General features: G+C 36.9%; 1 protein-coding gene across 1 annotated transcript in view; it reads left to right on the forward strand.

Annotated features, from left to right (window-relative positions):
* The window catches only part of LOC136878881 (uncharacterized), a 309,809-nt gene that overhangs the window by 277,002 nt on the left and 6,425 nt on the right, over positions 1-26,382 (forward strand). The window contains exon 11 of the mRNA XM_067152445.2: positions 11,225-11,470. Coding sequence (XP_067008546.1) covers positions 11,225-11,470 — 246 coding nt within the window. The remainder of the gene's footprint in view (positions 1-11,224; positions 11,471-26,382) is intronic.

A 26,382-nucleotide genomic window follows, 5' to 3' on the forward strand; every position in this document is an offset into this window, starting at 1 on the left:
AATACTTAACTCCCCTTGTTATAAATGAATTTTGCCCCAATTTGTCCTCTTGAATTCCAACTTTATCTTCATATTATGATCTTTCCTATTTTTAAAGACACCACTCAAACTTATTTGTCTACTAATTTCGTTCCACACCATCTCTCTACTGACAGCTTGGCACATACTACTTACATTGAATCAATAACAGTAAATTTCCACCTTTTTGATACTTATATTTGCTTTAAGCAAATCAATTTATCATATAGAGTACATGTTTCGTTCCATTTCGAACATCCTCAGCTATATTACAGTGCTTTGGTGAAATTAAAAGGTATATTATCCTCTTAAAAGCATCTTAATGGGTACCTTGTTTTGCTTAAAATCTATGTGAATTAAAAAAATTTATATCAATGTGGATGGTTGAATGGGGCAGTGAAATGGGAAGTAAAATGGATTTACTTATTTTAACCTATATTAAAACTATATCTATTCATTTGAACAGATATAAAAACAATGTGTTTGTTCCCAGCACTTTTTCCACTATGATGTACGATTTTCTAGTTGTCTACTAATAAAAAGTTTTTGAAGATAAATTTTTCTTTGTCACTGTTCTATTTTTTTCTTAGCTCTTTGCAAGGTGAATGTTGTTTATTTTAATTTTATAAAAGTGTGTCTTGAATTCACTTAATGCAGGATCCCTGAAGCTGATTGCTGTCATACTATTATTAAAAAAAGGTTCCCTGAAATCTGAAATTAAATTAAATTAAATGGGGGATTGCTTTTAATAGTTTGTAAATCTGCACGAGGAAACCTAGAATTTAAGAGTGGTTTCATACCTTGTTGACGACAAATCTACTGTGTCCTTGGAGGAGCAACAGCTGATGCAGCCTTCCGTCTTGTGAAATAATGTGTGTGTTCTGAAGCTTGCTTCACCTTCGGGGGAGGCAAGGCTGTGGAGTGGAAAGGAGGCATGTCGCTTACGGTCGCGGTTTTGGCTTTAGAAGAGGGGGTAGGGGGAATAGATATATGGGAGGACGGAATTTGATCATTTTCTTTCTTTTGTCTGTATTATTTTTGACGCTTAGTGTTTCCAGATGTAATAATATCCCTTCGTATAAAGGGTTCCTATTATCAATTATATCATTCAGGTTATTATCCTGATTACTTTGCTGATCTAAATAAATATATATATTTTGTAGTGTATTAAGTAGACTACCTTTATTTGTTTTACATAATATTGTCAAATCTTGCTCTGTAGTAGTGAACCGATGACCGGTTGCACTCATATGTTGGCCCATTGAGGAAAATTTTTTGCGTGTCTTTGCGTTGACATGCTCAAGATATCTTACTGTAAAACTGCGTCCAGTTTGCCCTTCACAAGATTTTTCCCATTGATGTCATTTTAATTTGTAAACCACTGAATCTAAATGTTTGTCCTTCCCTTGGGAATTAACACCATTGTAGGTAAAAAATTTTTGCTTGGTATTATTACTGGTTGAATACACAATCTTCTGTTTTCTGAACAGATTTGTTACTGCATGTATATTAGGATTATTAAAATTGAAACTGGCATATTTGTCTTCTTTATTTTGGGTATTAGATTAGTTTGAAACTTCGGTTTGAATTTCCTTATTTTATTTACCATGTTAAATCCAAAACCGTTATATTGGGCTTGTTTACAGATAAAGAACAGTTATTTTTCTCGTTCTACATTGGAGAGAGAGGTATATTGAATGCTCTGCATATGTGATTATAGTAAGCGGATTCTTTCTTGTTATTCCAGATGTAATGAGTGGTTCTTTATCATAGTAGGAGTAAAAGTGGGCTTTCTATGTATCTACGATACTACATAACACTATGTACAATGAAAAAGAACCACTCATTACATCCGGAATCACAAAAAAAAGATCAGCTTGCTATAGTCACATATACAGAGCATTCAATATACCTCTCTCAGAGGTGCCAACGATTACAGAATTACGGTCAAAGGGGAAACTATTACGGAAAAGCTGACATTATCAGAAAAATAATTTTTAAAAAAGAAAAGAGGGGGAAAAAAAGGCTCGAACAGATTGGACATTTCTCCTAAATCATCCTTGTTTCAATGCTTGTAAGTTGGCAACAGTACTTATTCTATCGTGACTTCCTCTTCCTACTCATAAGTGTTGTAAAATTCATTGTGAATGAAGGAGCTCAGGCGCTGCTCTTCTCCACTATACATCCTTCAATGATGTTGTATTTGCTGTGTTAAGTGTTTCTGACAGTTGAGAGAAAGAAGTGAGGCCTACATTAAGCACATCTGCACTGGAATCGCTTATGGTTCAGAAGACGAAAATGTCATCACATTTGAAGGATGCTTCAAGAAAAACTACACTGAAAAGCAGCTGCTTCTTGAGAAACAAGCTACAAGGAATGTTTTATCACAGAACTAATAGGTTGTGTGCAAATGTTATTGTGTAATATGATATACTTTCGAATGGATTGCTAGAGGGAAGGACAAACAGGGTGTCATTATCGAGAAGGGAGGAGCACGCTTTGGACTTGACTTGAGAAATTTTTCTCGGGGGCGGAGGGCAATTACTGATAATCCACTTCAGTGGTTGGCACCTCTTCCCTCTCCCGTGTAGAACGAGAAAAAGAACTGCTCTTTATCTGTAAACAAGCCCAATATAATGGTTTTGGACTTAATATGGTAAATAAATAATCAGGAAATTCAAACAAGTTTCAAACTAATCTAACACCCGAAATAAAGAAGACAAATATGCCAGTTTCAATTTTAATAATCCTAATATATATGGAGTAACCAATCTGTTCAGAAAACAGAGCTATAAGATTGCGTACTCAACCACTAATAATACTAAGCAAATTTTTTAAAAACTACAATATTGTTAATTCCCTAGGAAAGGACAAACATTTAGATTGAGAGGTTTAAAAATTAAAATGTCATCAATGCGAAAAATCTTATGTAGGGCAAACTGGACACAGTTTTACGGTAAGATATCTTGAGCATGTCAACGCCGAGAGACGCAAGAAATTTTCCTCAATGGGCCAACGTATGAGTGCAGTCGGTCATCGGTTCACTACTATAGAGCAAGATTTGACAATATTACGTAAAACACACTTTAAAAGTCCAATAGTTACTAGCGAACTGAGGGACAAAGTGCTTAAACAGCTGCGCGCTGGCAGTGAACACTTCTTATCTCGCCAGTGTTGACAGAAGCCATATGGCGCTTGCTCGGGACTTTCCACGGCATGCGAGCAGAAGTCTGAACACTTAAATTATTCTCCCTGTATATTGCGTATAGTTTGAAAGATCGAATTGTTTTTTGGGAGTCTAATATTTTTTAGCCAATTAATTAAGAGATCAAAAAGGATAATGGGTCTCTCAGAAATTTCATTCAAATTATAATTAAGATTAAAATATTGATCGCAATGAATAAAACAATTTTCAGTAATGTTCATGATTGGCCCTTTGTTTGTTATTTGAAGGATCTCTAAATCATGTTCATTGTCAGTGAACTTATGATTAGAGTCGTGAATATGTTGGCCTAGAGCAGAAAACTTGTTATATCTTACTGCGTTGACGTGCTCCGAATATCTGGACGTGAAGCTGCATCCTGTTTGACCCACTCCTAAGAGTAAGGTTAGCTGTTCAGGTCTATATATCATTCCCGTGGTCGTGTGATTTTATATGGATTTCTAAGAAATATTTCCTTCAGTGTCTGCTGCTATTCTTTTTATTGAAACAGTAATTCACCATAAATGCGTGTGTCGTAACCTGCAAAATAATACCAAAAGAGAAGTCAAGTACAAGGTCGCATCTTCAACAATATGTAGTGGAATTTAAAAGCATTTTCACTACCAATGGAAAAGTATTATTTTGCCAACTGTGTGGTAAAACAGTAAGTGCAGATCAACCTTCTCAAATAACCCAGCATTTGTCTGGAAATAAGCATACTGCAGCTGCTTCGCGTGTGCGTTCGTGACAGTTACTAATAGCTGAACCAGCTACTTCAAATGCAGGCCCATCTAAATATTCCCAGTATTATTTAGATGTGTGCAGAGCATTTGTTTGCGCCGACATTCCTCTTGGCAAAATAAATAAATCAGGACTGAGAAATTTCCTAACAAAGTACTAAGCCTCCAGACGAATCCACATTAAAGAAAAACTATCTCCCAAAATGTTACGAAGAAACTTTACAGAGAATTCGGGCAGTATGTGATAGTGAAAAACTGTGGATGAGCATTGACGAAACCACTGATTCAAGTGGCAGAAAAATAGGAAATGTTATAGTTGGTGTGTTGAAGAATGACAAAACTGCTTGTGAACATTCTTATTTGCTAGTGTGTAAAGACATGCTTGCTGCAAACCATGTCACTGTAGCTAGGTTATTCAATGAAGCTATGCACTTACTTTGGCCAAAAGGTATAAAATACAACCATGTATTGCTTTTCCTTACTGATAGTGCAGCTTACATGAAAAAGGCAGCCGAAGGCCTTTCTGTGAGCTTTCCGAAAATGATACATGTAACTTGCATTGTTCATGCTCTACACAGTTTATGTGAAACTGTGCGGGCTCAGTATTCTCAAGTGGATAAATTAGTGTCTGATGGCAAAGAAGTCTTTGTAAAAGCACTCTCAAGAATCGATCTGTTTAAAGAGAAAACCTGGATCTTGCGCTTCCTCCTCTGCCTATTGTTACACGGTGGGGTACCTGGCTTAGTGCTGTGGTATACTACGCAGACAATTTTGAAAGTTTTGGATCCGTTGTGAATGCACTAGATAAAAACGAGGCGTCGTCAATTAAGATTCTTCAAGAGATACTGAAAGACAGCTCTTTGAAAAATGATTTGGCATTTATATCTGCCAATCTAAGCTTCTTGTGTAAAACTATAGACATACTTAAAAAATCCACTAACCTGTTGTCCGAAACAGTGAAGGAAGCGCGTGCTGTTGAAAATAAATTAGATTCACTTGGCTCCGCAGGTACTGGGACTGTTAAAGGTCAAATATCAAAATTTGTTCTGGGAAAACAGAGTGAGTTCAAAATGTGCTAAATATCTAATGTATTAGAGGGTGCTCATGTTGGTAAAATTGATGGCGTTAGTGTTGGTGACATTTCTATCTTTAACTATGCACGTCTGACTTCCTGTGATGTGGAGCAATCGTTTTCGCGGTATAAGGCTTTCTTTAGAGATAATCGGCATGCATTTGTTGTGGACAATTTGGAGATGACCTTTGTTGTTCACTGCAATTCTGATACTACTTCTAGCAACTAATATTCCAGCCTGTGATGGGTGAGTACGAACTGGTTCCATTGTTTCAAAGATGATAGGTTGCTTTTGCCATATTTAAACAAAACATTACCTTTAAAAAAATAACCATTCATAATATCTACTCTGGCATATAAAAAATTAATATACCATACTGCACGTTTCCATACACACACCAATTTGCCTTAAGGAGCACGTTTGGTAGCACCATATTCTAATATAAAACAGTACACTTATTTACGTCTTGAGCACGAGTAGTTATGTGATATTTAAAGGAAAATAATTTTAATTTGTTATCACATATTTTAAAGTTTTTCAGCACATAAAAAAATATTTTTCACATTTTTAGCACATAAAAATCTGCTCCCTAATGACTCGGTGACTGTTTCAAAAAATAACAGCTTGTTAATAAATCCTATCAAAATTCAGACTATAATAATTGGTACCAAATTAAACTTTAACTTGTTAAAATAATACAGTACTGTCATGCCCTATTGTATGTCAGTAAAAATACTTAGGTATTTTAATGACTGAGATGCTAAACTGGACTGAACAAGTGACAAATACATGCCATAAAGTTCAGAAATCCCATTTTCCTCTCAAATGCTACTGTACTATATTTCCAAAACATCTTAAAATATGGATGGTTCAATCCCAAATTTTACTTATTTTAGACTACTGCGACACTGTACTTACAGACATATCGTAAGACAGTAATAAGATGCTCAAACGGAGTTTAAACACCTGTTTTAAATTTATATTTAAGCTGTGATATGATTCTCACATTTCACCTTATTGTAGGGAGCTATGTGTAAGAGCATTGCAGTCTCCACGTTACCCCTTCTGCATGGAGTTTTAAACTCCGGTGTACCAAATTATCTTTCGTCAATGATTACCTCTCCTCCTATCATAACACAGTACACAATCTGGCCTTCTTTAACCACATCTCTGTCACTCCAGGGCTTACAACCGCTCTCTTGTAGTCACTGCTCCTAGACTGTTAATACCCTCCCTGCTAACATTAGAGATTTATGTTCTTGTAGGAAATTTAAGATGAATTGCCAAAATCACTTGCTGAATGCCTCTAGCTGGCCTGTGTATGGTGAGTGAAGTGTGAATGAGTGTGTGCATGAGCATATTTTCATAAAAATTAGAAATGTATTTGAACGTTAAAGTTTTTTTACTGTATTTTCTTCTTTTATTGTTACTGTTATTAGTTTTATAATTATCACATTCATGTACGTTCTATAATTATTTTTAACTTTACTACTTCCATATTTGCTATTAGTACTACTATAATTTTTTAATGATTTGTTGTAATTTCTTTTTACATTTCTGTTACATATTTTTTTAAAGTTTATGGTTAAGGGAAACTGGTGGCTTGTTCCACTATCTTGTCAGTAAGCTTGATATTGGTGTGAATTCATTCAGAATGTTTACTCACAACTAATACTGTGGTCTTCTTAACATTAATGCCATGTAATACTTCTATTTTGAATGTATAGTGCAAAATGACAACAATGAATTAAAACAATTAGACATATGAACATCATGTTAAAGTGTCAGGAGAGGTCGTATGTTGTCTTACAGACACCACAGGAATCAGAATACAATAACCTTTTCACCATGAGTTAACATAGAAACAGAACCTCAACCACTGGTGTTATTTACACACAGAAGCATCTCTTTGAAGTTAGAAGGAACCAGAGTAGCATAGCTCTGTAGGTTTTGTAAGAACACGTAAAGGATATGGGATGGTGTTTCACAGACTCTGTTCGACCTAAATAAATAAATAAATAAATAAATAAATAAATAAATAAATAAATAAATAAATAAATAAATAAATAAATAAATAAATAAATAAATAAATAAATAAATAGCCTTTTAAATCCCTTAAGGGCTATGGCTTCTTGCAATGCAGGGACAATACTCACTTTAACTCATCAGGTGAGCAAGTCCTGAGGAGCATTATTATGTAGGTTATTTCCTAGTTTGGTTTGTGAGAATGTATTACTGCATGTTGTACACTTGTGTAGTCTCACCTCCGAGTGGATGCAATTGTGTCCTTCGAGATTTACAATTCGTGAGAACATATTACATTCTTGACACTTCGTACAGTTTTTCCCCAGGGAGGGTTGAGATTCTTTCTTTGTGAAAGCGTACCCCTGTACATTTCGTTCTTGCATAGCTTCTCCTCAGAGTATTTAAGCTCTTGAGCTTATCCCTACATGGAAATTCTCTATTACATACTTTACACTTGCATGTCCTCTTTTCACTATGTGTTCTGTGATGACTTATAAGATCACCACTTCATGCAAATGTCTTAATGTCTATTTGACACCTGCCTTGCTGCTTCCTTGAGTGATCAGAAGATGACCATCATGATTCCCTCTTTGTGGAGGTGTACTATTGTGTATTTCACCCTTGTCCTCAGGATGTACTGTAACATACTTTACACTTGCATGGCTTCTTTCCGCAGTGTTCACGATGATTTTTAGGTTCACCACTTTATAAAAACCTCTTGTTGTATTCTTGGCACTTTGCTGTTTTATCCTGGAGTGATCAGGAAGGTGACTTTCAGGTTTCCTGCTTTGTGGAAGTGCACTGTTGTATATTTCACCCTTGCACAATTTCTATGATATGTATTTTAATCGACCTAGCACATCACAGGGCTTGAACCGAATGCTTATCCCTTCTGAGTGGACAACTCGTATAAGGTTAGCCTAGTGATCTCTGCAGACTATTTTTCTTAGGCCTTTCCACTCTTGTATTATCTTTGTTCTTGTCCATTGATTTCCTCCCCATCTCGCAAACCAGTCTGTCCATCTAGTTCTTTGCCTTCCCATGTTCTATCCTCCTTCTCTAGGGTCCCACATTGTCATTTTGCGAGTTCATTGAGTTTGGTCCAGTCTCGCTGCGTATCCTCCCCATTTCCATTTTAGCTGATTGGCTGTCATAATAGCATCCTTCAAGCCGGTTCTCCTGTGTATATCTTTGTTCAGTATTCTGCCTCTCAATGAGACCTGCTGGCATCTCTGGATCATTTGCCTTTGTTTTAGTGTTATTGCCCAGGTTTGACATCTGTATAGTAGTACCGGTATCGCATATTTTTCTAGGACTTCAGCCTTAAGGGTGAGTTTCTGGGTCTTGTCAGGCAGTATGAACTTTAGGGACCAGAACCTCTTCCATGCTTATCCTATTTGCTGTTTGACACCTTTCTCTGAACAGTTTGAATGTCTTGTTCTGGCCAACGTGTGTGTATATATATTCCTCTACGTATTCCAGTGTTTTTCCATTGACGCTGATGGGATTTCCAATGCATTGCTTGACCTATCCTGGTTTAATTTGTTTTTCATTGTGCTGACCGTGAACTAATACAGAAATTAACTTGAAGGCACTTGCATAAATCAATGTTTTCCCAGCCATTCACTGAACACATAATTTACTCATAGGGACACTAAAATATATGGAACATGTGTACTACATAATCTGGCATCAGTATCCTCTTCATATAATTTTGTTCAGTTGTGTAAGGGTCACTCACTTAAAAATCAAGGACCTATGATTGTAGGAATATGATGATGATCCTATTACTTCAAACAATGTCGTCAGCCTTCAGCCAAGACACCACTTGTGACTGTATTTGCCATCCATTGTGCAAATGACCAAGAGAGGAATAATGTGCTGTTGTAAATTTTTTGTTAATGTAAGATGTTATATAGAGGCAGATGCACATACCTGTACTTACATAAGGTGATTATTGCATGACCCTAACACTAGCGCGCATGACAAAAATATTTCCTAGAGGAATGCATTTCCCTTAGCAACAACAGTTGACCAGACAATCATAGAAATTGACTGACTTTGTACTGGCACATGTGGATAAGTTGATTCAAGTTAATCAGTGTCTCGTTGTGGATGACATAGAAGTACTGTGGAATCTGTCATTGCATCTTGCATCACCAGTAGGCTGCAGTACCAGAAAGTCTGTGCTCATTGAGTTCTCCATAATCTTTATCATAAACAAAAAGGGTAGCCTGTTGTTGTCATGCATTCTGACAACCGATGAGGTGTGGTATCGTCATTCCCAGTCCAAAACTAAGAAAGTGAACCATCAGTGGAAACCTGTTGACTCCATGCCACCAAAACAGTACAAGATTGTACAGAACAGCGTGGGTGAGAGAATGACAATATTATATTTTGACCATCATGGGCCAGTCCTATTGGAATTGCTGGAGGAAGGAGGAACTGTGAAAGCAGAGTGTTATGTCAAGACACTGAGGAAGTTGGGGCTGGCATTAAAGGCAAAACACCCTGGTCTGCTCTCAAAAAGCGTCATATTGCTCTATAACAGTGCAGTACCTCATGCTTCTATGACACTTTGCAGCAGTTCAAGATGTGGTCATGCATCCACTCTATAATTCTGACATGTTATGTATTTGGGGAATTAAAACATGCTTTCAGAGGCCAATGATTCACATCAGATGAAGATGAGGAGACCATAGTTTAACTGTGGTTAATACTTTCCCAGCCAAGTCCAGAGACTTTGCCTCATTTCATTGTGGAGCAAGTGCCTCAACAGGTGCAGGAAGTTCATGTAGCTTATTCAAGGTTTATGTGCTTTTCCATCAGGTATTTACGTTTTTAAATATAAATCTTCATATAAGATTTTATACTGCAGAATATCTTAAACATTTATTAATGAAAATGTACCACTATTTTTGTGTATATATTTGTGATGAATATTGATTTGTACTTTCTTATTTGGACTGCAATCAGTTGAGGTGGTAGTTCACAGTAAATATCTTGCATGATTTTCTTATGTTGAATTTCCACTTCTTTATTTTAGTTGGACCTAATCTTCTTTTTGCATGAATTCTCTTTAATGGGCACCTATTGAAAATATGGAGATCTTTTATTTATCTTAGTACTAGATTATTCATAGAAATGTTGTTGATGGGTACTTATGTGAATATTCCAGGTAAATCACTAGAAAATTTCCTGTTATTTTGCTTATGCAAGTCTAGGATTAAAAAGTACATTATGGATGATTAAGAGGCCATTCTAAGTGTTGAAGCATTGTAAGGAAATTTAATGCATTAGATTTTTGTGTGTATTAACTATATTATATTTTAAGTTAAGTAGATACCAACATAAAAATAATGCATATTCATTTTTTGGAGGGATGGAAGTCAATGATGCAAGGTTATTCTCATGTTATTTGATGTGTTCTATTGCCTTTGTCTTGATTCATCAGTCTGGTTCTTTCTTTTTCAGAGGCACATGCGAGATAAAAATAACGTGCACATGCATTGCATGTCTGGCATTGCCTCTGAGAGTTTTGGGTACCGTGTTCCATAGACTTGGAGCTCTTGAAGCCTGGAGAATGTAGTAAGCACTTTTTCCAGGTAGCCCACATACCATCTGGGCTTTTGTGTATATATATGTGTGTGTGTTCATGATCCAATACTGCCTCTTTCCACACCATCAGAGTTTGGAAGACCACTCAGCTTTGTGTGAGACTAGTGAAGTTTTCGCACTTGGTTAAGTGTCTACAAAATATGAACCTGAAAATTAAAATATACAAGAGATTTACAATGTAGTCCTACTTATTTGAAAAAGAAACCAAAAACAAACATGCATAGTAATTGTTGGTATGGTATCTTAATATATTTATTGTGTGGCTATCTGTGGAAAGTGTCATACATCAGAATTCTTCAGCTCATTAAAACCTGCTTATTCTACAAGTTGTCCAGATTTTGGTAGGTCATTTCAAGCAAAGGTGGGTGTATTTTCAGATAATTTTTACATTTTAAAGACACCCTCCATACTTAATCTTGCATGGGTTTAATCTTTTAATGCAATTTTTACTAATTAAAAATTGTAAACTACTTTTCTTTTTCCCTTTTCTACAAATTTTGATTGACATTCTTAACACTACTTCTCATATTTTACTGATCATATTATAGATGTTGAAGATGTGAAGTTTGTAATCAATTTTGACTACCCATCTTCATCTGAAGACTACATTCATCGCATCGGTCGAACTGGAAGAAGTCACCAAACAGGAACAGCATATGCATTTTTCACTCCACATAATATGAAGCATGCAAGTGATTTAATATCCGTCCTGCGTGAAGCAAACCAAGTTGTGAATCCGAAACTTTGTGAGATGGCAGAAATGGCTAAATCTGGTGGATTTGGTGGTCGTGGAGGTAATGTTCTTGTATTAATGTAATAGATCTTCTTACATATTGCTTACTGGTAGTGTTTTTGCTTGAGGCTATCTTTTATCATATTATGTATCATATGGGAAAGAATGTTAATTCTTTGTGAATCTTGCCTTTGGTTACAAGAAGGTACCCTTGTTTTGTAGCAAAGTTTTACAATTTCTGTTCTGTAAGTGTGTAACCATAGTTTGCTCAAATTTGTAACTATAACCTTTTCTCATGACTAAATCAAAGAGATATAATAATAATAATAATAATAATAATAATAATAATATGATCGAGTAAAGTGCAGTGGAGCTCAATAAATACTGAACCCTCCCAAGAGGTTAATTCCATGGGGAACATGATGACTAGGATTTAGATCATTAAAAAGATGGAGACATAAAGTGACAAAGTATATCTAAATCAAATGTGTGAATATCCTGTATACTTTACAGATGCAAATTACCATTCATTCATAGATATTTTTCTATTGAATACATAATTATTTGCCATTTAAAAATGCAAAATATGGTAAACAGCTTAACAATTCAAAATTGCATATTATACTGTATCTTTGACAAGATTGTCACTCAGTGACATAAATTTTCAACTTTATCACATGGCAGTACTAATGATGATGATTTTGAAATATGTACTAATATGACATACTGTCCCCATATCGCCGTCATAATCTGGTGATGCCCTAACTAGATAGTCTCTCAGGCATGTTCAGTCCTAACTCTCTAAGAAAAGTAAAATTTACCATGGATACAGATTTTGGGGAAGATATACTTGGACATTAGTTACTGATCTTGCCGTGGAATGTGAGTCAGTCGGCTTGAAGATGAACCTTTCCAAAAAAGTCATGTCCAACAAGTGGGTAACAGCAGAAATTGTGAACATCAACAACATCCTGTTAGAGAAGGTCAATGAATATATCTATCTAGGCCAGTTGATGAATATGAAAGGTGACATAAGACCAGAAATTTTTTGACGCATTAAGCTAGGATGGCAGGCGTATGGAAGAAACTCAACTGTCTTCAGATCAAATATGCCAGTAAATCTTAAGAAAATAGTTTATGATCAGTGCATTCTACCTGTGCTGACTTACGGCTGTGAGACTCGGACACTGAACAGATTTACTAAAGGGAAACTTAGGACAGCGCAGAGAGGCATGGAAAGGTCAATGCTGGATTTTACAAGGAAAGATAAGAAGAGAGCAGATGACATCAGATCAGTCACTAAAGTTAATGACATTCTTGAGAGAATAGGCACCTTAAAATGGCAATGGACTGGACATATTGCTTGAAGGGAAGATGACAGATGGACGAAGCTAGTGTTAGAATGGAGTCCAAGAGATCATCAAACGCCTAGAGGAAGACCACCAGACAGATGGGACAAATACATCAAGAGAATAGCTGGTGCTACCTGGCAGAGAACTGCTCGAGACCATTCTGCCTGGAGAGTTCTGCTAAAGACTTACCAGAGTTCACGACTTAGAGAGGCCACATCATGTAATGATAGAATTGGCTAATGATGATGATGATGATGATTAATAAATTAATTTCGTGTGGCTATTTCTAGCCGAGTGCAGCCCTTGTAAGGCAGACCCTCCGATGAGGGTGGGCGGCATCTGCCGTGTGGAGGTAACTGCGTGTTATTGTGGTGGAGGATAGTGTTATGTGTGGTGTGTGAGTTGCAGGAATGTTGGGGACAGCACAAACACCCAGCCCCCGGGCCATTGGAATTAACCAATGAGGGTTAAAATCCCCGACCCGGCCGGGAATCGAACCCGGGACCCTCTGAACCGAAGGCCAGTACGCTGACCATTCAGCCAACGAGTCGGACATGATGATGATGATGATGATGATGATGATACTTGGACAGACGAACATTGTGTAATGGGTGAAGCTATCTATTAAATAATGGGCAACAATTCAAGAAAACAAATTCCTAATTTATTCAAGATATAGACAAACAATAGGAAGACAAATCAATCAAAAATGCAAATTAAAATCACTAATCCAATAACTTTCAATCAAACTTTCACTGCGTTTGTAAACATCCAGAGTTCTTTACTTCAATCAACATGAAAGTTACCTCTAAATTCTTGGCTGTAACATATGTGGTGCTGAGTTTTAATCAAAATGAACTAGTATTTTATTTATCGTCGAACACATGTTCACTTCGATTTCTCTCTGTCTCCTCCAGTCACCAAGTAGTAATTAATATGACACTTCCGCTCATTGGCAGGCTGGTTGCACGTCCACCCCGGGGCTCTTGGATTTGTTTCCTCCCAGCTCATGTAGGCCAGGATTGGAGACTTTCTACCCTTTTGTTTGAGCTTTACATTTTCCTTGACCTAAAAGCTACATGTTCTCGACTGTGGTTCGTGTTGTGATTTTATAACTGAGCTCAATTGTTCCTTTACAAATTTTATATGATGTTTTTTTCACACTTTTTGGCGTTCATGGGCCTGGATATTGAGTGTATTGTTCCCATAGTCTTTTGTTTTGCAGTGCACCAAGTTTTTCTCGTCATTCTGTCCTGTTCCTAACGAGAATTTATGACTGGAATGTCATTTTTGCCACCTTGCTTGTTGAAAGTCTTGCCGCGTATCCTCGCTCAAGCTGGTGGTCGGTCAACCTTGGTGCTCCCTTACTTTGCTATACAAATTTTATTTCATTGTATAACTTATGGAATTCATATAATTAATACCAAGATACTCTTTCAATGAGCTCGTATTGATACGGGGTCAATACTGTGACCGTTCGTGGACGCGTAGGATTCGAAATAATGATCTTCTTCAATAGGCCTCGACTAGAATTCAGTGGTTTGCGCAAGACTCCACTCAAGGGCATGGCCCTTCGACGAGAAAGCGGTCACAATCTCAACAATTAATCAGAAACTGATGATTCTACCTCCCATCTCATTACTCTTGGTTCTTATATATATCAGACAAGAAATGATAACTACAATAAAAATTTGGAAGGGCATTCAATTTTAATAAACAATCTAAATTAAATATAATTATAATGATCTGAACAAGCAACACGTTTGGAAGATATTCTTATGCAAATCCTATCGCACTCTGTTCAATCAAAGTCCTTCTTGAAAGAATTGTCCAACATTAAATTCAAATATCACAATAACTCATTACCTTTTCGATACTTCATTTAAATAAATTATAAAATTCTTTGGAAATTAGTTAATCGAGTCTTTCACCTCTTTTTAACTTGTTTGTTCATTCAACTATAACTCACTTATATCCGCATCTTGTCTTCCCTGTTCTATCTGTTTCATTCTCAAAATATCTAACTAGCTATTGACAACTTGAATTTTCTAATGGCCCTTCAATGAAATATAGAATTATCTCTTATGAACCATCATAATATCATTATTCAGTAACTAAATGATCATATGCCGTCATACACCTGGACGCTCCGCATAGCGGCACCTGAAAATCAACTACCAACTACTGACATGATAAAATAATCCAATGGCGGAAGGTCAGCGCTGCATCAACTCCTCTCCATAATGCTGAAAATAATGCTAATGCATAAATAGCTACCTCAAGCAGTACTACAAATACTAATTCACAATCACAGGTGACATTGATAACAAATAATTCCATCTACAGTTCAGGTGTAATCCTATCTACAAATCCGCTCATCTGTTCCGTTATTTATGTTATGCCCAAACTCGAACCGTGACAATTCATATGCCCTCATCAGAAATCTCTTCGAAAACGCTTACAATTCCAGCATTAAATATATCGCTCGTTTATCCATTACTCAACATACGCGGCGTAACACGTCATTCAATAACACCATCCTATCACATTGACCATCTCGAAGAATCAATCTACTACTGTAATAAACAATTCAATAAATCTCATTTACGAATCATCTCACACCAAATCATTACTTCAGACGATCCTACACTCGTCTTATACCATCATAATATGCACTGCATCAAACAAACATTAATTAAATAACCAAGCAAAGCAACCGAAGAGCCTTAATTTCATGCATACGGACATCACGTAATTCCTACCGAATGAATACATAACAACACTTTGCGGAACTATTCACAATAAAGGATCACAGCACTAATTATATTACACACACGTCTCCGGAACTTACCTGTAGCACACAAGACTATCTTACAATTCACTTCCACGATTATTTCCATCAGTGCAAGAGCAACTAACGAACGAGATCGCGCCTAACTATAATAGTTACTGACGACAAGCGGAATTCTATCATATGAGCAGCCGGACAGCATTTCACTAAATTAACACAACTGACCCGTTAGGTTATTCAAGTTATCTCTTTTAACCCGGCAACGCCGTGCGGTACCATATGGTACCAGTGCGCCTTACTTCAGATTTTCTCATGCTGATCATTACTCGCGACGTAAATATGACAACTCCACTTTTGAATGTCAAGGTGATACTCCCTACAATGTCTGAAATCAATATAGGGTTTTATTTTGAGCGTTTGTTTGCGAGAACAACTGCTTGGAATTTGAGATCGTGTTGAGAGGAATAAAAATGACTGCCCGTCTACGGTAAGTTGCTTTATTTTATTTATAAATTTTCACAATACAATTTTTATCGCGTGGTTTATTATCTTGAAATATCAGTGCATGATTTGAAATAACAAGCAATTGGTCAGCATTTCTGTGTTAGCTGTTATGACACTATTTAATCTGTTGGTACCGTATGGTACTGTACGGCGCTTACCGTACCTCTCTGTTCCTTTTCTCCTCCATGGTTCTAAGGGCGATTTTAAAGAAACAATTCATACTGTAGTTCCCAATAATGATTTATATGTGTCATTAAATTGTATAATTGTGGATTTTACTAGAAAATGTCCACGTTATAACACATGTGGCGAGCGCGATGTATCGCATCCAATGATACGTGAACTTCATTCGAGTGGTTTGGCGCTTGAAGAGGTACTACATGTTATTGAAGAAGAGGATACTGATACTGAAGCCATATACATTGAACCGCCGGAATGTAATGTATTATCTGATGAAGATCCTGCTGAGGAAAAGGAAGGGAGTCTCGCAGATAACCTTACTGAAGGTGAGCTCCGAGCACCAGCTGAAGTAGTGCTGAGGCGAGTAATTTCCGCACAGGAGTAGAGAATCCATGTCCGATAATGATTAATAGCCCGTGAAAAGAGAAAATCATCACTTCGTACACCAACTGTCCGGATGGCGGATAACCTAGTTCCCACAACAATACATTACCCTAGTGCTAAATGTTCCACTTTTCGAAATATGATGCTGCCCGAAATATTTTGAGTTTAATTTTAACGATGAAATTATGAATTTCTTGTGCTCTGAAGTGAGCAAGAATGCGCTTTTTAAATATGAAGAAGATCCTAAAGTAACCCCTGAAGAAATTAAAGTATTCGTCATGACTTTACTTGTCAGTGGCTATCTGCAAGTGCCACCATCAGAACTAGGAAGGTGAAAGATATGTAACACTATATATATGGGTGGTATTTTGAAGAGAAATAAATACAGTTGTTCACGCTTCTTTTCTTTTTAGAGTATCTGACACTTTGAGATTCAATGACCTACATCACTATATCGTTCCAACAAACCAACGCCGGCGCTGCGCGGCCGCAGGATTCGAATCCCGCGGCCGCAAAGAACGCGTCCAGTGTAGTGTGGGCGCCTGTATAAACTACTTTTTGCCAGTCTGAACTAGTGAAAAGTGGGAATAGGTTAATAAAACCTGAAGTCTATAATAATATCATTCCAATTTCCTAAAGATATGTCTCGTCTGAGCTAATATTATTTTTCGGAATTCCCAAAGGGATGTCACAAATGAACCAATAAACACAGTTTTTTCTTTAATTTATTACTAAGTAATTTGTAAGCAATATTCTGTGACAATATTAAGCATAAAATTTTATGGTATTCGAAGGAGGTAACAATTTCTACGTTTCACCCAAAAGGTATGTCAAGTGCCGTGCGGTACCAGGCCCTTATTTAGAAACCAATCATCCAATTTTTAGAAAAATGACTTTTAAGTGATCTATAGGATGTGAATGCTGGGAATATTAAACAAAAATTTAAAAAAAAGAAAATTGAGAACTCCGGCGTTCCCGGGTTAAAATTACCTGCGTGATATTAACATCTAATTCTACAATAAGCAACTACAAATAGAGCAAGGTAAGACAATGTACGGTTACTCAACGTTTGACGATCCAGTCGTTCATCCCATCATGCAAGTAGTGGTATCCTAGTCATCTGTTCATGTTATCTCGGACATTTCAGCAGAGTCCGGATCCATCAGGGACCCTGTCAGTTTAAGCATGCATTTCCATTTTATTATTGCCTTGGTTCATGATCGTAGACAATATTACTGGCTCCAAACCTGAAACTCGTACAAAAGTCGTTAAACAGAGTTCATACGTATTTTACAATTACACTTTCATTATTTAACACCTGCCTGCATATATCAATGTTGTGTAAACAAATATTGGTCTTTTTAATGCTATATAGCCCTTCAAACTCAATAGACTATCTGAATTTTAAGAGCGTATCTCCAAGCTATGCTCACTATCTGCTTACTAAATGCTTTCTTCATACATGTATTGTAGGAAAAAAAAACAAAATTCTATTTTCATTATCTTACAATAATAAATGATTCACTTTTTCATAATTCACAGAGCTACCATATTACAACTTCATTACACCTGACTTTGACATTTGAGGAACTTGTCACCGCAATCGCTCTTTCATATTCACAGAACCTCACAAAGGAAAACATCCTGCAATTATTTACTCTATTAACACATGTAACATGTAACACGTCACACCGTACGCCTTCTAGATGATTGACCGTGCATGATTCCGAGTTGATCCATGGCCTCCTCTAACGCTTTCCGGACTAAATACCATGTCTGACCTTTCCTCTTCTCAGTTGTTGATTTAATTACTCCTTATCGACATTTGCTTGTATCAGAATTATCCGTCGCTCAATTTTCCGTACACCACGGGGTTCTGAGCTTGATTTCCCTGTTTCCAACCGTAAGATCTACCATAAATTTGCGAGTTGTATTGGCTTTCGTATACGATGAACATCTAAAACTAGCCATATACCAGCGATTCACATTACTTCTGTGCTATTTGCTTAAATCTGTTTAACTTACTACTTTGAATGATTCCTTAACATACGACCACCACATCATTGAAAGGTCATAATACTTGTGACATTAAAGCTTACTTGATGGTCGAATAAGAAGGGAAAAGGGATTACATCAGTTTGCAAAGGCTACAGTACAACTATAAACATTTTGGTATCTCAATAATTCATTTCTAAGGAAGATCAACAAGACAATATAGTTATCAAAAGGTGGAGGAACAACAAGCCTCCAGGAAAAAATGCACATGGACCACTTTACTGTTAGAGAGATCTTAAATGTTTAAGATACATTTGTAAAGAAATTTCTCTCAACTTTTATCTTACCTTCATTGACTTAGAAAAAGCTTTCAACAATGTGAACTGGGAACTACTGTTTAGAACTATGAAGAAAATAGGACTTGACTGGAAGGATAGAAGAATGATTAATCAACTGTATCTGAACCAAAGCACAAAAATAATAATCAGTCAGAGAGAAGAAAAGGCCAGCATTAGAAAAGGAGTTAGACAAGGTTCTGCCCTATCACTGTATTTATTTAATATTTTCATTGAGGAAGCTCTTCAGATCATGAAGGAAAAGACAAAGGGAATAAAAGTCAATGGTGAAAGGATACATTGTATCAGATTTGCAGATGACATAGTATTAATTGCAGACTGAGAAAAAGAACTGAATAGAATGCTGCAAGTCCTCTCAGACACTCTTAAACTATGGAAATTAAAAGTAAACAAACGTAAAACAAAAGTAATGGTAGTACGGAAAAATATGGAAGAAATTAAAACCAATATAAAAATTTATGATGTCGGAAATGACCAGGTGAAACAATTCTGTTATCTTGGTAGTATATTAACAGAGGATAATAGATGCTTCCTGAAAGTAAAGATAAGATTAGCATTGGCAAAACAGGCATTTATGACTAAGAAAAACATTTTAACCAGCACACAGATGAATATAGATGTCAGAAAATCCTTTGCAAAATCATTTGTATGGAGTACACTTCAGTATGGAAGTGAGAGTTGGACTCTTGGTAAATTAGGTAGGAATTGACTTGAAGCTGCTGAAATGCGGATATGGTGAAAATGATCAGAATGAGCTGGACGGAAAGAAAAACCAACCTGGAAGTCTTAAGGGAAGTTAAAGAAGAGAGAAGATTATTAAAGGAAATGGAAAACAGGAAAATAAAATTGATTGGACATGTCACCAGACACACCACTTTCATCACTAATATTCTTGAAGGGAAACTGCTGGGAAAGAAGGGAAGAGGAAGACCTAAGATGAAGTATTTGGACAACATCAAGCAGAGGTTAGGATGGGACAATTGCATGAAACTGAAACGAACAGCCAGTGAAAGAAGAGAGTGGTTACATCGACAAGGCATTAGCCTTTAGAATATTGATTTTTTGAATCATTGTTTATCGTCTTTTTGAATTCTAGTCATTGGATCTATTTTGGAATTATTTTCAACTTTCAGTATTGTGAGTTGGATCCGCTGATTATTTTAAACTCGTATGCTTCCTTTCATTCTTCATCATCACGTTTTGAATTCTGGTCAGTGGATGAATTTTGGGGTTTTAAATTGTCATTACATTTCATCTCATTTTGTACCATTAGAGGCTGGTGACGTAGGTGTTAGGCCCCTTTAAACAGCAAGTGACATCATCATCATCATTATCAAAGGCACTTGTCTAGATAAAAGGCAACTAAAGTAGGCAATACGTAAGATTTTCAGGTTAACAGCTTAATGAAGAGCACCTTCAACATCGATGTTCGATACATTGGGCTGTATTTCAGATGTAAGGGGAAAATGTTACTTGAAGGATTGGAACCTGAACAAGTAGAGATTTCAACTTTGTGAAAGCTTGATTTTTAAGGTACTGTCATTCCAAAGAAGGTATGGAGTTGTTTAAGATTCTTTGGAGGAGGAATTTGATTTATAGAGCTTTGGGGATTTACTGAAATGCCTTCAGATAACAGAGTATGTCCTAAGAATTTAGTACCGAGCTCGATAGCTGCAGTCGCTTAAGTGCGGCCAGTGTCCAGTATTCGGGAGATAGTAGGTTCGAACCCCACTGTCGGCAGCCCTGAAAATGGTTTTCCGTTGTTTCTCATTTTCACACCAGGCAAATGCTGGGGCTGTACCTTAAGGCCACGGCCACTTCCTTCCCACTCCTAGCCCTTCCCTGTCCCATCGTCGCCATAAGACCTATCTGTGTTGGTGCGACGTAAAACAGCAAAAAAAAAAAAAAAAAAAAAAAAAATAGCAGAAGTATGAGCTAGGAAATTTGTTTCATGTGTTGACAGTCAGATTTGCAATACATAGTCTAGACAGGACCTCTATTAGATGTTTAATATGAGAGGGGGGGGGGGGAAAGCAGTACCTGATAGATCATCGATATATGGAAACGGGTATTGAAATTTAATATTGGAGAATTAAAAAAATCGATTAGTTTTGTATTCTTTAGGAACCCGAGCCCAACGGGAACTTTTTGTGAATTCATGCAAACCATTGGGTGTAATGAATGCAGTTCATCACCTACTAGCAGTATCAAGAGGGATCCGATGTTAAGCTGGGTTAAGATCAAGAATGGAAAAACATTGGGCATTACTAGCTAGCTTGATATCTCTGTTGGTTTACTACTACAGCCTGTTGGTTATGCACTTTTTATGTTGCACCCAGAATTCTCCCTGCTAATTTTCATTATCACAGTTTACTTTGTCTTCAGTTTCATTCCATATTTTTTGAACGTAATTTTCCACTCATTAAGTTGTTTTGTGACTCTCTCCCATATTAACTTCATCCCATATTGCTGCAATTATTAACTTAAGGACAGTAGATTAATTCATCATTACATTATAAAATATGACATGAAAATGACAAAAAAAATAAAACACTAATAATAGAAAACACCACATAATGCAACAACACCAATCTGCATTTACCTATCGTCAAAAATTTTACTGAATACAGTACTTCAGAAATGATACCTGTTCCTTATTTATACTGTATTTACATTACTAAAATTATAAAACTTATTCTAGACTTTAAAAGTATATTTCAGAATTTACACAAAATTGTCTAATCTGCTCTGTCTTTGTAATATATTTACATAAATATATCAGAGAACAAAATTAGCATAGAATCTAATAAAAAATACTATTATGTGCCATCAGATTCATACGGAGTAGAAAAACTATTGAATGTGCATGAGGCGTGCTGTATATAAATATGATGCGCATTATCTTGTTTGTTGCACGTAATGACTCCGAGATTTAATATACCTTTCAAATCACGAACAGAGTAAGTATGACGCTTAGGTAGTAACGGCTCGCTCTAAAGGGAAGAGGGGCACGTGTCCATCCAGCTAAGTTGCTATTATTTCCTAGTTTTACAGGTACTGACAATATGAATTCTGATACATTCAGTTTTTATATTAGGTGCTGCATGCAGCTAGTACGTCAATGTTTTCATCAGATGTGTACTTCGCTTCCTCTGGTGGGCTTCTCGCTGGCTGGTTATGCTGGCCCTGTGCCCTTTGGTGTTGACTCTTGCTTAGGTAATTTTCATTTGCGCCTGCGTAGAACCAACCGTTTTTTAACATGCACAGTATGGGAGATTGGGTCATTGCCGAAGCCAGCCCTCTAAGATTCTGCAAATACGCGAAGGCTTATCGCGCTGAGCCATACATCCCTTCCCAATTCGTGTTGCAAGCCTGTCGTCTGCGGTATGACAAGCGTGCTGTACTGGCTAATGAAATTGATCAGTATCCTATTTCATAATGTTTAGTGTTGTGTCGTTAAAAGTAAATCTATCATGTGCATTTTGCGGACATATAGAATTCCTATGGAGAGTTGCATAAGGTATATCACATGTACTCACAGGCATGATTAATCTGTAGGTTACATATAATGAATTATGTGAGTAATATTCTAAATAGGCCTTTTTTGCAACTGTCCCTAACTAAAAAGACGGAGATAAAGACACTCGGTCGACCAACACCTCATTTATAATTAGAATAATTTTGACAATATTAAGGGCACGAATATCGACATAGATTCCAGCCAGGGGTGTATACGGAACACGAGCAGTTGTGTGCCTGTAATTCAAGGAATGCATTTTTCTGTTTTCCATGTATGTTATGTGGACATGACATGACTTGGACGAAAACCGGAGTAAAAATTGAATAAAACTAAAGTTCCTCCCAACATATCAATTCATGCATGGATAACTATGCTAGAGAAAGTTAATATAGTGATTAAACTGGATTCTGCTTATTGCTAATGCATTATCAAACATAACAATCAGGTGAGGAATAATAGGCACATATTACATACACTTATTTAGTGCATAAAATTCTGTTGTGTATTTGAAGTGACACTGAGTGGCCATGATGAGACAGAAAATTTCTTAAATATTGGAATTTTCAGAATTTTCCTTAATTTTACAACGGAAATAGATGCTGCTATGAAAGAGAACATGGCCAAAGCTTCTGTATTTAAAGGTATGTCGAAGACTATTCAGAACGTGCTTCTCGATTGTATGTTGAACGTGTCTAGGGAACAAATTTCTTCATAAATTAAGGAATCCCAATTCGTTGCAGTAGAAACAGATAAAACAATATATGTTTCAAACAAATACCAATTGGTACCATACTTGTTTTTCGATATGCATTATAGGGTCACGTCCATGAAAGGTTATGGGGGTTCATGAATCCAACCGACAGGACAGCGGATGGATTGAGTCAGTATCTGTTAGAGCAAATTAATCCCATATTAAGTTACGGACCACTTAAACTTATTTGTCAGAGTTATGATGGAGCCAGCGTGATGAGCAGAAGAACAGAGGGTGTGCAGGCAAAATTGGAAGTACGCTATCCTAATCCCGCATTTCATTCATTGCAATGGACACCAACTATATTTGACAATGCAGAAAGCTTGTTCATACAGTCCCCAAGTCCAATTATTGTTTGTAACCTGTCCAGAATCCCAACTTTTTTTCCCCCAACTTGTCTCACAGGAGTGACCTCTTGAATGAGATAATGAAGACGAGGACTCCCTCGGACAATCGGTATTTACTGAAACTACAATGTTCGTACAGTGAATGTAGTTTACGAGAACGGAGAGAAACTGATTGACTAGTCTCGTAGAACATAAGAAGGTAAAATATCTATTAGTGTAAATGAAGTCGTTGGACTGCGCAGTGCTTTTGAGGATACCATATTCATGTTCTGGTTGTCTGTTTATCATGTTGACATGCTGTATAAGCAGTTAAAAAAATGTGAATCAGATTCAGTCCAAATAAAAATGGCTATTTTGACTTTGCAAAGTGTGTAACACAACAACATGGAGAAACAGATAAAATTGCATGTGATCTCACAGATAACAATAATTCTGATAAATGACATAGAACTGGGTGAGTTGGCCGTGTGGTTAGAGGTGCATGGCTGTGAGCTTGCATCCGGGAGATAGTGGGTTTGAATCCCACTGTCGGCAGCCCTGAAGATGGTTTTCTGTGGTTTACCATTTTCACACCGGGCAACTGCTGGGGCTGTACCTTAATTAAGGCCTCAGCCGCTTTCTTCCAACTCCTAGGCCTTTCCTATCCCATCATCGCCATAAGACCATCTGTGTCGGTGCGACGTAAAGCCACTAGCAAAAAACAAAAACAAAAAAACCCCACATAGACACAAGTGACCCAATGCAGTGAAAGAAGTCTGTGACGTAATGAACCAGGTTCATGATGTGTTTTGCATTTACTTGGTGTATTGAAGCTACTGTACAACACTACTGTACTCTGATTCATTAAAAAAAGAAATCTACTAACTTTACAGAAAATTTATTAAATTCTACTGTGTTACATTATCCGAAGTTGCAGAAAGAAAGGCTAAAGATGGAATTAGAAGTGATTGATAAACGGGCAGATTTTAGACAAGTCAAAGGAGCTCTACCACTCCTTGTTTTTATTTTAGAAAATAATCTCTAATCAATGTTCAAAGAAATGCTAAAGCTTCTCATGATAATTGTGACAACACCTGTGTCCACAGCCGAAGCAGAGTGCTGTTTCTTGACAATGGCTGTATTAAGACATTTCTACGCAATACAATAATCGAAGATCGACTCTCTGCTCTGGCAATGATTTCTATTGCGAAAGACCTAACTTAAGATATGCCTGACTTTGACGATAAAGTCATTTCCAAGTTCTTAGATTTGCAGCATAGAAGAATGGAATTCCCGTGTTTAAGTAAAGGAATAACACCGCCATCGTCGCACAATGCACAGGCCCTACTGTATTCTTCATTTGTGTGGTCAGTATGCCTGGTACAGGTAATAGACTCTGTAGTAGGCCTATCAGTAGGTAGAGTAATTTGATTGGACTTACAGATTACCTGGCTGTCCAATGGTAGTCCATTCAATAATGTATTTAGTGCTGTAAACGTATTTCAGATAGACTTCAGTGACAGTAGGTACATTTAAACAATTCAAGATACTTGAGTGAGTAAGAATGTGGATCGCCGCCTTCTTCGAATGGACACTAAATAATAATAATAATAATAATCGTATGGCCTCAGCTACCGTTTGCAGACATTTCGATTTGACGCCATCTGGCTGTCTGCTCGTCAATTTCGACGTTCCGGTTTACTCTATCTGGACACTGTAAACCCCCCTTGGAGCTGATCAAAGCAAAGCAAAGTCATCTCCATACAGGCCATGAAGGCCTTTGGAGGAGTGGAAGGTAAAGGCTTCCACCATTGTTAACCTCGGCACGTGATGGGGTAGAGTGGTTAGATCTACGCCCGGCTGCCTTTGCCCCCAGGAATTAACATGGTACTCATTTTTGGTGTAGACTGAGTGAACTTCAGGGCCATATTTTGGAGCTGATCACATTAATTTAAAGCACACATAAATCAGAGTAATAAACTAGAAGGTACATATATCAACCAATAAGACACCAATTATAACGTCGCAAGTTTCGAAAACATACACATAGCTGGAAGCAAAGATAAGCTGGATTACCAACATAGCAACTAGAGAAAGGATATGGGAAGCGGACTGGGATCCCTAAGAGGATGTGATCTTACATAACGTTGTAGGGAAAAAGAAATGCAAGTGGTTACACTTCAGTCTGCATTTACTAACAAGCAAGGGCATTTTTAACATAGTTGAATAGCAGCAATTTAAAATAAAGTAATATGATCAATAAAGAAAAACAAAGGGGAAATGAACGACGAGGTTCCTATGTATGGTTCTTCAGGAAACCAAAATTGTATATTACAAGTTCATCTCCACAAGAAGCTGTCCAGCGACAAACCATAAAGTATTAAGATTACATTTTAAAAAATGAGAATGACTTCTGCAATTAAAATTTACTAGGAAAATTTGACAGGGAATATAAAATCAATTACAACAATTTTACAAGAAAAATTGACAAAGGGATTTAAAATTTAATGCAGGGGCCTTCAGAGTTGCTGCCTTCCTAATACACATCAGTGAGAGCCGCATAGCTCCAAACGGCGTACACTAAATTGACACAGGACTACGGGAGGCAACCCTGGATGGAAAATTAAATTTTACATTACACAGTTAAAAAGGTTAATAAAAGAGAATTGCCTCCAAAAGAAAAGGATGTGCCTAGCTGACGAGCTAAGGCATTACAAAACAAAACGGCGAAAACCAGGGTCGAAGGTAAACTCCAAAGCAAATAAATTTACATGTTAATTTAAAATTCGAGAAAAGGAAACATGCTTACCCTGA

The sequence above is a fragment of the Anabrus simplex genome, chromosome 8 (genome assembly GCF_040414725.1).
Source record: "Anabrus simplex isolate iqAnaSimp1 chromosome 8, ASM4041472v1, whole genome shotgun sequence".
In the NCBI taxonomy this organism is placed as follows: Eukaryota; Metazoa; Arthropoda; class Insecta; order Orthoptera; family Tettigoniidae; genus Anabrus; species Anabrus simplex.